This window comes from Bombina bombina, chromosome 1 (assembly GCF_027579735.1).
Source record: "Bombina bombina isolate aBomBom1 chromosome 1, aBomBom1.pri, whole genome shotgun sequence".
NCBI classification, from domain to species: Eukaryota; Metazoa; Chordata; class Amphibia; order Anura; family Bombinatoridae; genus Bombina; species Bombina bombina.
Window position 1 is genome coordinate 484235834 of NC_069499.1, and position 16273 is coordinate 484252106.

General features: G+C 35.2%; 1 protein-coding gene across 1 annotated transcript in view; it reads right to left on the reverse strand.

The window, feature by feature from the left end:
* PDE1A (phosphodiesterase 1A) overlaps positions 1-16273 on the reverse strand; it is a 545834-nt gene that overhangs the window by 36560 nt on the left and 493001 nt on the right. Inside the window, exons 9-11 of the mRNA XM_053698529.1 lie at positions 1414-1515; positions 953-1073; positions 447-528 (exon numbers count right to left, since the gene is read on the reverse strand). Of these exons, the coding sequence (XP_053554504.1) occupies positions 447-528; positions 953-1073; positions 1414-1515 (305 nt within the window). The remainder of the gene's footprint in view (positions 1-446; positions 529-952; positions 1074-1413; positions 1516-16273) is intronic.

The window sequence follows — 16273 nt, forward strand, 5'->3', positions numbered from 1 at the left end:
ATGGACTGTCCCATTTTACGTATGGGGTCCTTTACCGTTGGAACGAAAAAGGAATTTCAAACTCAAATTTGAAAAGTGCTTATCAGTGCCCAAAAACATACTGAAAAATAACAGACAACAGATTGCAATCAACCCATTTATCCAATTAGGATAAATAGGAATATAGGAATAGTAAGGCTGATGCAGAAGATGCCACTGAATCAGGCAGTAATCAATATCTTTGTCTTACTATCATCTGGAGACAAACGTGTTTCTTACTAGTTTCAATAAAAGTGACGTTTAATTAACTCTTCATGAAAACCTTATTAAAAATGTTTCTTTTATTTGCACATTAGATTTTTTTTCTTCAAATTCTTATAAAGTTTTTGAACGCCTGAATATTTTTTTTATGTATTAAAACGAACAAATGTTATAAAGGAATGCAAACAAACAAACCATGCAGTTACCTATTTGAGATTGTGCTACCATTGTTGATTTTCTATCACAAAGTGGTGAGAATGGAAGCCCTAATGAAGCCTCTTTGTCTCCCTGTAAGGAAAGAGGGATCATAGTTATTTATTTTTTTAAAAAAGGGAAAATGAATTTAGTTATAAAACACTCTATAAGTATGTAGATTTTATAATCCATATATTTTATGCCTATAATTTATAAGCTGCACTTAATTTTAATCATTTAAATGATATGCTAAAACCACAAAATAGAATCCTCATGCAGATTTGTATGCAGAAATGTATAACTCGCTCGTCCATTACAAAAAAGTTAATTAATAAAGAAACTAGCCACAAATGCATAAAATAATTATATTTCTTGGCTTATTCTTCTTATGATGAAGCAAACACATAGAGTTGTTTTGCATAGTCTTATTAGTATCTTGTGTGACATTCTGTTTCCAGAACTTTATGATTACTGTATGTTAGGTAACAAATAGGGTTTAGGTTAGGGCTAAAGGCACCTGCTGAAAAAATTCCTCCATAAGAAGATTTGTCCAACGTTGATGCATTTCCCAGGATTTAGCAGGATGACTTATATCTGCAGCATGAAGGATCAAAGACATGGCTTTCGATTTGTCTATCCTGTCAATGAAAAACCCATTTCGGTTATTAGATTGCAGTACAGTCCCTGCAGCGTGCTAGGATTTATATAATGATGGTGTTGTATCTGTGTAAATAATTAATTCCTAACCTCAGCCTAAAATTAGATTTGTACAACAAGTAAACTAATACAACGTAAACCAAACGGACAGCATTAGGTATAACTTATATATAACTTGTAGTCCGCACCATCAATTCTAATACTAATCCAAAACGTTAAAATCAAAATCTTTATTTTCAAATGTTAAAATCAGAACCATAAAAACAAAGTGGGTTCAAGGTAATAGCCTTAACCTTGGTTAGAGCATTAAATATAACTTACCCTTCTGGTTGCTGTAAGGTATTTCTCATCATTTTTATCTGTTGGAAGTGGCAAGACATATCTGTAGATAAAACCATCTCTATCACAAGTGTTCTTAGATCTCTGTAAGCAGTGGGAAAGTTTCAGAATTAGCCTTGATATTGGACACTTTCTTTTAATAGTATATTCTTGTTTTGGTATCATACACTTAAAAATGCAATAAGTCATTGAACATTGCATTAATTGCTGTTTCTATATAATATGTGTTTTCAGCTAATAAAACTTTAATTTAGTATCACTAATAGAGTAAGGAGAAAAGAAAATACACAACAGCACATTATTCATTATTGAAACACAGATACATCTGTTAAAGGGACACTGTACCCAAAATTTTTCTTTTGTGATTCAGATTGAGCATGAAATTTTAAGCAACTTTCTAATTTACTCCTATTATCAAATTTTCTTCATTCTCTTGGTATCTTTATTTGAAATGCAAAAATGTAAGTTTAGATGCCGGCCCATTTTTGGTGAACAACCTGGGTTGTCCTTGCTGATTGGTGGATAAATTCATCCACCAATAAAAAAGTGCTGTCCAGAGTACTGAAACCAAAGAAAGCTTAGATGCCTTCTTTTTCAAATAATGATAGCAAGAGAACGAAGAAAAATTGATAATAGGAGTAAATTAGAAAGTTGCTTAAAATTGCAGGCTCTTTCTGAATTACAAAAGAAAAAAAATATTTGGGTTCAGTGTCCCTTTAAGTTCAATTACAAAGCATCTATCCTATTCAATGTGTATCTGTTTGATACAAAAGTGGGTAAATGTGTCTGTTACTGTTTTGGTTATGTAGAGCAGTAAGAGCTAAATCTCAATCCTGGGGTTTTATTTGCTACACACTTTATTGCATCCTGTTGATATGCAGCAAATAAAGTGCCTTACCATGTGTAATGTGATAAGACCACAACAGAACAGAAGCCAGGAACTCTTTAGCAGATGATCATTAAGACTAGCCACAAAAAGTAGCAAGAATTAAATCACAAGCAGATAGCACTTTTACACAATTCAGGGATTGTGGTAGAACAAACATGGAACTGGCCAATTATTTTTTTTTTTTTTTTAAATAGCGGCTCTTTTTCTAAATCTAAACTATAATCTAGCCCTAAGGTGGTTATAGTAGATTATACCTAAAAAAGATACCTGAAAAATAAACATTTGTCAGATTGGGTCATAGTTATTACCCAATAGATCTTGAACAGTGAAAAACTGACAACTATTTCAGTCTGCAAAAGCAGCATATGCACAATTTCTGTTGGTAATAACCATCTTGTAAAGGTCAACACAATATTAGTTAACCATATTGTAAAGGTCAACACAATATTAGTACAGTAAAAGGATGTTGCTTCCCACAGATAAAGGCTCTACAGTGAAAAACAACATTTCCTAAAAACAGAGAATATGTTGTCTCCTCTTTTTTTTTTTTTTTTTTTTTTTAATATTTTTATTGAGGTACTCAAAATAGGCTTACAAACAGTATAAGTATACAAAAAGGATAGATGTCATACAGTTAGTTGCTACAGAGTATTCAAGGTAACATATGCAATCCAGCTCAGTTTAACAACACTGTGATAAACCATCCATACAGTTCGGTATTGAAATACACAATTAGGGACATCAAAAGTAAAAAGTAGTGCCTATACAAAAGGGAACCTTCCCTGGCCAACACAGAAGGTCACACTTGGACCTAAAACAAGGGAACATATCTGAAAATATGGGTAGGGAAAATGAAATAGAGAGACCACTCTTGGATCTCACAGTTATGACCTCGAATTGTATCGCTTATTTTTCTATAGTGCTAAATTTAAATGTGATGGGTAGCGGATTCTAGAAATTACACCTTTATATGACTATTTTAGATACAGTGTGCTGAGAAGTACTGAGCTCTTCTGCCTTCTTACTGATCTTATGTATCGGTATAAGCCTGGCAAAGAATAGTAGGTAACTAGGGAGGTTAGCTGTTTTAGTAGAAAAATCCTATATGTAATGTAGTTTATAAAGTTATAGCATTAACACATAATACTTTGCTGAGATGTACATAGCCTTGAGGGTAACTAAACTGTGGCGAACTATCAAGCTTAGAATCTAATGAGTAAGAGGACCTAAAATGTACCCAAGCAGATATCTGTGCCTGTGCAAACCCCCAAGAGTTATATGGGCTGACGTCGTCACTATGTCCCTCATACGGTGATAGGCCTTGCCTCTACTGGATATAAGAAATATTAGGGTATGACCCATTTGCAGCTAGGGATGATTTACATATCAACTAGTCATTGAATACAGAATAAGCCATTGCAGTGTGCCTCAAATTGTGGCCGATTGTAGTAAATTAGAACAAATCAAACTTACAGATGGATAACTCTGAATATTGACTGGTCATTAAGAGCAGAACAGTCTATGATGCCTCAACTCAAAACAAAAAAGTAGCTTTAACAGTGCAAAGTAATATATCCATTGTCTAGTGAACATATAAGTCATTAAAAATTTGCTAAGGAGAAAAAAAAGGGGGAAGCTGGTTAAATATTGGTCTGATGCTGAGACTTATATAATAAAGCCTGAAGTGGGCATAGCCTGCAGTTATATAAGTAAATGCACTGAAATAGGTACGGGTCAAAACCTGTGTGCTAGCTAAACTTAGCATTTATTAGAAGCTGATGGGCTTATGAGTAACTATATTCTACAGGATAGCTAATTAGCGGATACTAAAAATTACACCTTTATATGACTTATTTAGATACAGTGTACTGAGAGGAACTGAGCTTTTCTGACTTCTTACTAAAATTATGTATCAGTATAAGTCTGGCCAGGAATAGTAGGTACCTGGGTAGGGTAGCTATTTTAGTAGAAAAAATCTTATATGTAGCGTAGCTTATAAAGTTATAGATATATATAGCCTGAGGATAGTTAAACTGTGGTCAAACTATTAAACATGATTACTAGTTAGTATGAGGACCCAAAATGTACCCAAGCATATATTAGTGCCTGTGCAAGCCCCCAAAAGATATATAGGCTGAAGTTGTCACTGCACCCCTCATACAGTGAAACAGCCAGCCTCTGCTGGAGATAGGAAGTATTAGGGTATATCCCGTTTACAGCTAGGAATGATTTACAAATCGGCCCTTCATTGGATACTAAGTAGGTCATTGGAATATGCCTCAAACTATACCCTATTGCAGTGAATTAGAACAAATCAAACTTACATATGAGTAACTTTGCATATCAGCTGGACATTAAGAGCAAAACAGACTATGATGACCCAACTCAAAATAAAAAAAGAGGTTTTAACTGTGCATAATAATATGGCTATAGTCTAGTGAAGCTGAGACTTATATAATAAAACCTTAAGTGGATACAGCCTGCAGTTATACTATTAAATGCACTTAAATAGGCAAAGGTCAAAACCTGTGTGTTAACTAAACTTAAATAGAGGCTGATGGGCTTATGAGTAACTATATTCAACAGGATAGTTAATTGTTGGGAACAGAGAAGCTATAGTCACTTATATAGGGTTAATCCTTAATCAAATAGAAAGAGAGAGTTAAAGTGAAACATCAAACATAGAAATATATAGATACTCAAAACTAGACTAGATCATCAGGCAAGCAACTATCATAGAGTCCAGTATTTATAATGATCAACCGAAGGCATACATCTGTAGTTCAAACACATCTATCTATTTAGATGATGAGGTCATTTTAATGTGGTTCAACCGATTCCAAATCTCCATGATAGCTGACTCCCGGCAGCTGCTTTTGGGATGCTAAGCCCTATGCGTAGATATTGTGAGGACAGTACATAGGCAAACCAAGGTAATGGGTGACTCCTTTGGGTAATAGAGGTGAGTGATCTGAGTTCCAAAACGGCACTTGAAGCTTTAAGGTTAGAGAGCGGGTCGCGGAGCTGTACTTGTAGAGACGCAGTTTCCAGAGTTGTAGAGATGGGCATTCGGTTGTGAAAGCCGGTCACACTGTTATCTGACGACGGGCAATCGCCATCCAGCAAGCCGTGACCAGCACTGACCTCCAAACAGCGCTCGCCCGCCGCGTCGTCCCTTGCTAGAACAGCAAACACAGGGGAAGCAGTCAACTGCGGCAAATACAGGTCTCCTTGTTCTTGTGCCCGATCGCTGCTCGAAAGGGCAGGCAGCTGCCGCCGGGGCCCCGAAGCGGTGCAACCCCCTTTGTCACAGTTGTAGGAGCTGATAGAGCAATGCCTTCAATTCTGTTTGTCACTGGTAAGGTAAATGCAGCCCGTAGATCCTCTGTGAATTTGACTTGGTAAGTACCCAAGAGTCTGCTTAGCTCGGCCATGAAATGGTTAGCTGCCGCCATTTCCATCTCGCTTAGTTATGTAGACAGGCTCCAGAGTAAAATGAACAGCAGAAAAAACATCCGTTTGCGGTATAATTGCAGCGTGTCACTTCTATTGATAGATCCGCTACCTATGGCCTAGATTTGGAGTTTTGTCGGTAACGACCCGAAAAACTAACGCCGGCTTTTTTCTGGCCGCACCATAAAAATAACTCTGGTATCGAGAGTCCACATAAAGGCTGCGTTAGGCTCCAAAAAAGGAGCGTAGAGCATTTTTAACGCAGCTTCAACTCTCGATACCAGAGTTGCTTACGGACGCGGCCAGCCTCAAAAACGTGCTCGTGCACGATTCCCCCATAGGAAACAATGGGGCTGTTTGAGCTGAAAAAAAACCAAACACCTGCAAAAAAGCCGCGTTCAGCTCCTAACGCAGCCCCATTGTTTGCTATGCGGTAACCCTTCCTACGTCTGCACTTAACACTCTAACATGTACCCCGAGTCTAAACACCCCTAACCTTACACTTATTAACCCCTAATCTGCCGCCCCTGCTATCGCTGACCCCTGCATATTATTATTAACCCCTAATCTTCCGCTCCGTAAACCGCCGCTACTTACATTATCCCTATGTACCCCTAATCTGCTGCCCTAACATCGCCGACCCCTATATTATATTTATTAACCCCTAATCTGCCCCCACAATGTCGCCTCCACCTGCCTACACTTATGAACCCCTAATCTGCCGACCGGACCTGAGCGCTACTATAATAATGTTATTAACCCCTAATCCGCCTCACTAACCCTATCATAAATAGTATTAACCCCTAATCTGCCGACCGAATCTCGCAGCTATTCTAATAAATGTATTAACCCCTAAAGCTAAGTCTAACCCTAATACTAACACCCCCCTAAATTAAATATAATTTAAATCTAACGAAATTAATTAACTCTTATTAAATAAATTATTCCAATTTAAAGCTAAATACTTACCTGTAAAATAAATCCTAATATAGCTACAATATAAATTATAATTATATTATAGCTATTTTAGGATTTATATTTATTTTACAGGTAACTTTGTATTTATTTTAACCAGGTACAATAGCTATTAAATAGTTAAGGATCTTCAAGGGCTTAGTGTTAGGTTATTTAAGGGGGGTTTGGGTTAGATTAGGGGTATGTGGGTGGTGGGTTGTAATATTGGGGGGCTTGGGTATTGTATGTTTTTTTTTACAGGCAAAAGAGCTGTATTTCTTGGGGCATGCCCCGCAAAGGGCCCTTTTCAGGGCTGGTAAGGTAAAAGAGCTTTGAACTTTAGTAATTTAGAATAGGGTAGGGCATTTTTTTATTTTGGGGGGCTTTGTTATTTTATTAGGGGGCTTAGAGTAGGTGTAATTAGTTTAAAATTGTTGTAATATTTTTCTTATGTTTGTAAATATTTTTTTATTTTTTGTAATTTAGTTCTTTTTTATTTTTTGTACTTTAGCTAGTTTATTTAATTGTATTTATTTGTAGCAATTGTATTTAATTAATTTATTGATAGTGTAGTGTTAGGTTAATTGTAGGTAATTGTAGGTAGTTTATTTAATTAATTTATTGATAGTCTAGTGTTAGGTTTATTTGTAACTTAGGTTAGGATTTCTTTTACAGGTAAATTTGTAATTATTTTAACTATTTTAGCTATTAAATAGTTCTTAACTATTTAATAGCTATTGTACCTGGTTAAAATAAATACAAAGTTACCTGTAAAATAAATATAAATCCTAAAATAGCTATAATATAATTATAATTTATATTGTAGCTATATTAGGATTTATTTTACAGGTAAGTATTTAGCTTTAAATTGGAATAATTTATTTAATAAGAGTTAATTAATTTCGTTAGATTTAAATTATATTTAATTTAGGGGGGTGTTAGTATTAGGGTTAGACTTAGCTTTAGGGGTTAATACATTTATTAGAATAGCGGCGAGATTCGGTCGGCAGATTAGGGGTTAATAATTGAAGTTAGGTGTCGGCGATGTTAGGGAGGGCAGATTAGGGGTTAATACTATTTATGATAGGGTTAGTGAGGCGGATTAGGGGTTAATAACTTTATTATAGTAGCGCTCAGGTCCGGTCGGCAGATTAGGGGTTAATAAGTGTAGGCAGGTGGAGGCGACGTTGTGGGGGGCAGATTAGGGGTTAATAAATATAATATAGGGGTCGGCGGTGTTAGGGGCAGCAGATTAGGGGTACATAAGGATAACGTAGGTGGCGGCGCTTTGCGGTCGGCAGATTAGGGGTTAATAAGTGTAGGCAGGTGGAGGCGACGTTGAGGGGTGCAGATTAGGGGTTAATAAATATAATACAGGGGTCGGCGGTGTTAGGGGCAGCAGATTAGGGGTACATAAGGATAACGTAGGTGGTGGTCGGCAGATTAGGGGTTAAAAAAAATTTTTAGAGTGTCGGCGATGTGGGGGGACCTCGGTTTAGGGGTACATAGGTGGTTTATGGGTGTTAGTGTACTTTAGAGTACAGTAGTTAAGAGCTTTATAAACCGGCGTTAGCCCAGAAAATTCTTAACTACTGACTTTTTTCCTGCGGCTGGAGTTTTGTCGTTAGATGTCTAACGCTCACTTCAGACACGACTCTAAATACCGGAGTTATAAAAATCCCATTGAAAAGATAGGATACGCAATTTACGTAAGGGGATCTGCGGTATGGAAAAGTCGCGGCTGGAAAGTGAGCGTTAGACCCTATTTTGAGTGACTCCAAATACCGGCGGTAGCCTAAAACCAGCGGTAGGAGCCTCTAACGCTGGTTTTCACAGCTACCGCCAAACTCTAAATCTAGGCCTTTGTTTTATAATATGTCTGTGCTAGCGCTCTCTTGGCACTTTGAATTCAGCATGGTATGCTGCCTAACGACAAGGCCCATGTGTGCCTCGCCGGGGGGTGAGCGAAAGGCCTCAACCTTACCAATTTGCTCCGGGTGCTCCAAGTCTTGTTAATCTCAACATCACTAGGCTCATCTGGTGTAGGATCTTTAAACTTTCAAAATTCTTGCTATGTGGCAGATAGATATGCTGTCTGGAGTCTAATAGCAAGCAAATTTGTGTAGAAGACTGGAGCAGTGTTGTGCGACCTATCATGGCCGCCTCCCGGAAGTTCCCCATCATGTTGTCTCCTCTTGTTTATACATTTAAAACAAAATCATTATCTTGGAATTTTAAACTTTTGAAAATGCTTAAATAAGTAATAAGTAACTAGTAATAAGTTGTTTAAAATCACATGCTCTGTTTGAATCAAGAAATACAAATTTGGGGTTTCATATCCCTTTAACACACAAAAAGCAACGTATTTGTTGAAGACACTTTCACATAGCGTTGCCACCTCAACCATGTATTCCTGGACACTTATGAGTTACACATGCTGCAGGGTGTGCAGAGGGGCACATGTATTGTGTTTCTAAACAGCACTTTCCTCCCTGCAGAATGTGTAACTCATCAGTGTCCAGGAAAACATGAGGTGGCAACTATATGTTCACAGCCACAGGCTTTTAATGCATCCATTTTGCATTGTGATCACTTGAAAAATACTATGACCGGTTCATCTAAAGAATAAAAAACAGTTTTGGGGAACAAACCTCATATAGATTATAATTAGGTGCATTAAAGGGACATGAAACCCAAATTTTTCTTTCATGATTTTAGATAGAGAATACAATTTAAACAACTTTCCAATTTACTTTTATGATCTAATTTGCTTCATTCTTTAGATATCCTTTGTTGAAAAATAGCAATGCACATGGGTGAGCCAATCACATGAGGTTTCCATGTGCAGCCACCAATCAACAGCTACTGAGCCTATCTAGATATGCATTTCAATAGAGGATATCAAGAGAATGAAGCAAATTAGATAATTAAAGTAAATTGGAAAGTTGTTTAAAATTGCACGATCTTTCTAAATCATGGAAGAAAAATGTTGGTTTCATGTCCCTTTAAAGATGATAAAATGTAATTCAGTTTTTAATCTTATTAAATGTATCATATACTGTAGATGCTATTGGTAAAATGTAGGATTTCATGAATCTAAGAAATACTTCTAAAGGTTTGCATTAATTCATAACTCTGGTATATATATAAATCATTTTCATACACTGTATTCAAAAACAAACCAGAGCATAATTTGTATAAATATAATTTGTCAGAAGTAAAGTTCAGTTTTATTTGGAAATTGTGTAGTACCTACAAAATAAAATGGTATGCAATTTACATGTGAAATGATATAATAATTTGATCATTTAAAAAAATGTTTTCAATTGTGTCCTTTTTTTCCCCCAAATTTGCATTTCAATTAAAAAAAAATGAATAGTTTTCAAAATGTTTGTTTTATTTTAAGCACAAACCATCAAACCATTTTAGCTGAATTACTTTGAATGAAGCCAGCTGTTTCCAGTTAAACACTCATAAAATGAAAGAAAAAACCCTCAGGATGCAATTTAATTTTAGCACTTATTTATACAAAGGTAGCCAAGCACAGCAAATGCAATACATCTAGGGTGCTACTTAGGTTGCTGAAGTATTATGTAATCACATTTCTAAACCTGTAGAAATACTGCTGTATTCTTCTACCTGTAAAACAATTAGTTTCACTAGTCTAAATAAAAATTATAATATATTCAATATACACATTGTGCTTTCATTTTCTCCAACTAACAACCAGAAACAAAAACATGTTAAATAGTAGCATGTAGGGACACTGATAATATAAATATCATCAAATCATTACAAACTTAACAACTTGTTTATTTTAGCTAGTTATTGGTAGGGTTGCCACCTCAGATATGTTTTCCTGAACACTTATGAGTTACACATGTTGAAGGGTATACAGGGAGGAACATGATTTGTGCTGTTCATCCGCACTATTTATGTGATGTCCACAAGCACAATACATGTTCCGCCCTGCTTACCCTGCAGCATGCATAACTCATAAGTGTCCAGGGAAACATGGCCAAGTTGCAACCCTATTCATGGGTCAAAAGTGTTTCTATTTCTTTGTTAATGATCATTTGTACTATATAATAATGCAGGGGCCCTGGTCACACAATTTCTACATTTCAGTATGCATCCCTTTAGACATGATTCTTATTCATTTCCTCCTGTAGCTATATTAAAGCTATGTATTTATGTTGTTCTGCTGACAGATCTGACTTTTTACTAACACGTGGAATACATCTAATAAAATCATTTTCTTCCAGATTTATATATTTTAGAAAATAAATGCCATTGCTAAAACATTTTTTAGTATGCTAAGTATTAAGTTTTAAATGAATTTGTAAACTGGTTACATAGCAGCAAGAGTTTAAGAGAATCAATTCAGTAAGACATATTAATAATTAGTTTATATTTTTTATAACAATATTTCTTAAAGCGATGAGGGTTTTGTTTATTATGTATCAAAATGATCACATGGTTGCAACAGGTTCCATTTTGAGAGTTCAAAACTGTGAAGTTACCCAAGTTACAATGATGGTGCTAACAGTTGTAGGCCAATCCGTAAGCCTTTACAATCACTATTGATAAAAAATAACATCGTTTAGCAGTTTAGAACACTGTGACATTTTCATTTTGTGTTTATCAAAGTGTGGAAAGATGAAACTTCCCTAGTCAAAAAAAGTGATCTTCCTGGTGTTATTTTGAAGTAATGGATGACTATAGACAAGTAATCAGAAGCCATCCTGAAGTATTGCCCACAGGCAGAAATATTTAAATGAGATGAGTCATTCGCTGGCTGTTCATGCTTGTGAAGTGATCAGTAAGGTAATCTGCTAATCATTCTAAAGTCATCACCTAGAATGTTTTACCTTAGCTGATGACTTTACAAGCCTGATGATATCTGATGATGTGCAAATGACTTCTAAAATAGTTTGATTATCAAATGACTCCAGGGTGGTCTCTAAAGTAATCCTGTTTGTCTTGGGCTATGAACAATAATTTGCAGAAAGTTTACTTTGAGCTCATTAATGGCTTTTGGCTTGTTGCATGCTGTTGCTAATTGACTTACCTTTATTGCTCACTCCCCTTAAAGAGACAAATTGCCCTTCTTATAACTATGAATATTTAATATATTAAATTCTGAAAAAAAAAATATTTTAAGATACCATTCTAGTCAAAAAATGACATGATCTAATCCATTAGAGCATTTAATTCTTAGACTATCGACTCTACCCTTCTGTGTGTTTAACCACCGCAGTAGGGTTAAACACAAAGTAGAAAAACAACTCAGGACTTGCAGAGCACTGCTGGTCCTGAGAGGAAATAGCACTGATCAAATCATCAGAACCTCTAGTCGCACATCATAGATGTGGAACTAGTACTGCTGATTGGATCAGAATCGTTTTTCATTTGGGACCAGCAGTGCTCCGTCAGTCCTCCTGAGCATTATTTTTACTCTTTGTTTAAATTAGAACGTGACTTTTTTTTACTATAATGGTCTTTTAAAGTAATAATTCCTAATATAAATATGTTGCTTAATCCCATAAGTAATATACTATATTAAATAAAAGTAAGATCCTGACATAGATGTAAATGAATTAGCTTACTACAGATTTAAAATCACGTGTGTGTCTACAGCAAGTGAGACCATTGATTGAATCATGGGTGAGGATCGGAAGTGCTGCTATGCTGTAACCTAATTTTCCATAGGTTTCAAAGCCTGTTATCTGGTCCATCTCCTCTGCTGAGACCAGTTAGGGACAGTTATAAATGAGTTACTAGCATAACAATCTCACCATTTTTTATATTCTTTAAAAAATGATTATTTTTTTTGTGTGACTGCAACAATAATTGGCTTGTGGAAAGTTTTAACAACTAAAAATGATGAAATAACAGACAAAGCAAAAAATTAATAGATATTGTTAAAGGGACATGAAACCCAATACTTTTCTTTCATGATTCAGATAGAGCACTGGTTTTCAAACCTGTCCTCAATCCTCCCTAACTGGTTAGAATTTCAGGATTACCTAAGTTGGGTGAGAGCAGGTAAAATAACCATGTTTATTAATCAGCTGAATATTGCTCCAGTTCAGATTTCCTCAAAATCTGGCCTGTTAGGGAGGCCTGAGGACAGGTTGGAAAACCAGTGAGATAGAGAATACAATTTTAAAAAAGTTTCCAATTTACTTCTATTATAAAATTTGCATTGTTCTCATGTTATTCTTTGTTGAAGAGATATCTAGGTAGGTAGTGTTCACATGTCTGGAGCACTACATGACAGGAAATAGTGCTGCCATCTAGTGCTCCTGCTAATTTATAACATTGCTGAAAAGCTGCTGTCCTATATTGCTAGGGTGACCATATTGCCGCTTTAAGAAGGAACACATATGAAAAATACATATGTGAGGGTTCTTATACAAAACCATTTCTTTAAACAGCCCTGACATATGTATTTTTCATATGTGTCCCTTTTTAAAGCGGCAATATGGTCAGCCTATATATTGCGGCAGACAGGTGCAAGCGTAATGCTTTTCAACAAAGGATAACAAGAAAACAAAGAAAATTGTATAGTAGAAGTAAATTGGAAAGCTGTCTAAAGTTATATGTTCTCTTTGAATCATGAAAATTTTTGGGTTTTATGTCCCTTTAAGATAAGAAAAGACTGGCTGTATTTCAGAACATGGGAATGGCAGGTTTCACAGGAGAGATACGTAAAGTAACTCATTCACAACATGCTTACAGATGCAAATAGCAGGGTATCTGATGAGGGGGGCATTTAAATGCTATACTCAGAATGTGAAATTATACTGCACTGACTCTGGAGAATAGAAAAAAATATAACACATTTACATATATAGGGCTAGATTACGAGTGGAGCACTATCATTTGCGCTCGAGATATATATCGGGTTTTCGCGGCTATATGCGCGCAAGTTGAAAGTAATAATAATAAAAAAATATTGAATAAAAATGTTATAAGGGCTTAGATATGAGGTCTCAGGTGTTAGAAAAAAAGGCCTGCAAAGCACTTTAACATAGAGATACAAACCTATACATCTCTAAATATGTGTATATATTTATTTATTTATATACTGTGTATATATATATATATATATATATATATATATATATAATATATCAAAGTCCCAACAGGATAAGCACAGTCCTTCCTCAATCAAATATTAGCCAGGGTGCACATCAAAAACATAGAGATGTAGCAAGTAGAAAAAATGGCACTCTCTGGACTTGTATAAAAAATGTACCTTTATTCATACCAGTTAAAAAGCGGCATAACGATTCGGGATTCTTACAATCCCTTTGTCAAATGCCTAAACATAATTCACCTCATTGAATCTAAAAACATTAGTTTGCATGAACATGCAGCTCAGTTTATATGCACCTAAGGAAAACCGCGAACTCCACAAGCGTCTCACGTGTATGACGTCACCGCGTAACGCCACTCAGGCACGTACACGTTTAGAGAGCAGTTACCTTGGTAACAATGTAAACATAGCAACGCCACACGGAACAGTTGCAATGCTATCTTCAAACACACACCCCCACTGGTAACACCAACCCCCACATAGACGTCACCAGTGTGATGCCCCAGGGGGTGGAGATCCAATGTTAGGATGGATGTCATAGTAACGAGTCATGCACAACCTGCTCATAGCATTTATACTTTTCAAAAGTTATACATATATACACATCGCAGTATGAACTTATATTGTAATATGCATACAAATAAACTATACAGCATTAGTGCTAGCCAATTGTATGTGTTAACAACTTAACGGACACCTAACATTACTTCCGATTATATTTCCCATATAACAATATGATCGATTTTAAAACGGAGAGTGCCTTCCATACTGTATGTATATGTATATATATATATATATATATATGTGTGTGTACATATGTATTTATATGTGTATATATGTGTATATATGTATTTACAGATGTATATACACATATAAACACATAAAAACATATCCATATATATCTAGGTATGTATTTAAGTGCATTGGAGCCCATTGCAGTCAAGTAGATGAAAACATGTGAAATTATATTTATGCAATATTCATATATAATAAAGTTTTTAACTATGTATTTACTGTAAATATTATACTTTCCAATGTTATGCACATAGCAGAATACGTTCTATGTGTTATGAAATAGATACCTACATATACCCATATATAATCATGTGTGTATATATATATATATATATATATATATATCTGTGTCTATATATATATATATATATATATATATAGAGAGAGAGAGAGAGAGAGAGAGAGAGAGAGAGAGAGAGAGAGGTATAAATATATATTTGTGAAAAAATCCATGAGATATAAATATATAATATCTCTTTAAGAACAAATAGAATATATTCTGCTACGTGCAGAACATTGGATAATGAAATATGCAATATTATCTTCTAATGTTGCGCTTTTAAATAGCCACAGTCGTGTTAGAATGCTTTTTCTGCTCCATTGAAGCACAAAATACTGCTCCACTCCTAATCTGGCCCATAATCAGTTGATCACAATCAGCATATTAACTGCTGTAGATGAGCCATTTTCAATGGTGTCACAATCACAGTCATTTTCGCTGTTCATTGGCAGCACTTTTAACATTACGTAACATGTGCCAGTCCTATTTGGCTGATCGCAATCCAAATTCTTCATAATTTTTTTCACTTACCAAATTTATCAGCTAAACGACTTGATAAAACCAGGGCAACACTTTATGAATTACTGTATCAACAAGTCAAGTACCCTAAAAATGTTTATAATGGAACATTAGTTTTACATGGGCTAACACACACTGGCATTACCCACTCCATATTGAATGACATTAGGAAGCAATGTTATTCGATACAAACACTTTCTGCTTAATCACATATATTTAAAAAACTAATAAAAATTAGCAAAATCAATAACCCAACAAACACACATGGTCACTATACCAATAATGCCTCTGTTTGAATCCCATAGAGGGACATATACACATATATCTATTGTTTTGGAGCACAGCTGATTAATACAGCTGGCATACATGTTACATAGTAGCATCACTACACATTATTAAAAGGTATCATTCTATAAACAGGGCCATCAACCGGTAATCTAATCAATAAACCTCTGAAATCACCATTATGTATGACCTTAATCATGCCCATTTGATTTTGAGATTTTGAAATGGGGAAATGAACACATCATGCTGTTTTTGAGAGGTAACAATTTCAATCTTCAGGAGTATTAATGTCAGATGTATTTGGGGATTATGATCACTGAAAAAACCCACCAATAATACTGAATTCTACCGAAACAAGTGAAAGATTATGATCAAATACTATATTGGACATATTATATCAAAATACAATATCTTTGGACTGAATATTTGGTATCTATATATTTTAAAACCTCTACTACAGTAATATTATACCCATGCTTAATAATAAAACCATACAATTATTTTCCTTCCTAGAATATATACAACATATATAAGGAAAAAAAGTATTTAGGGCATCAAAATA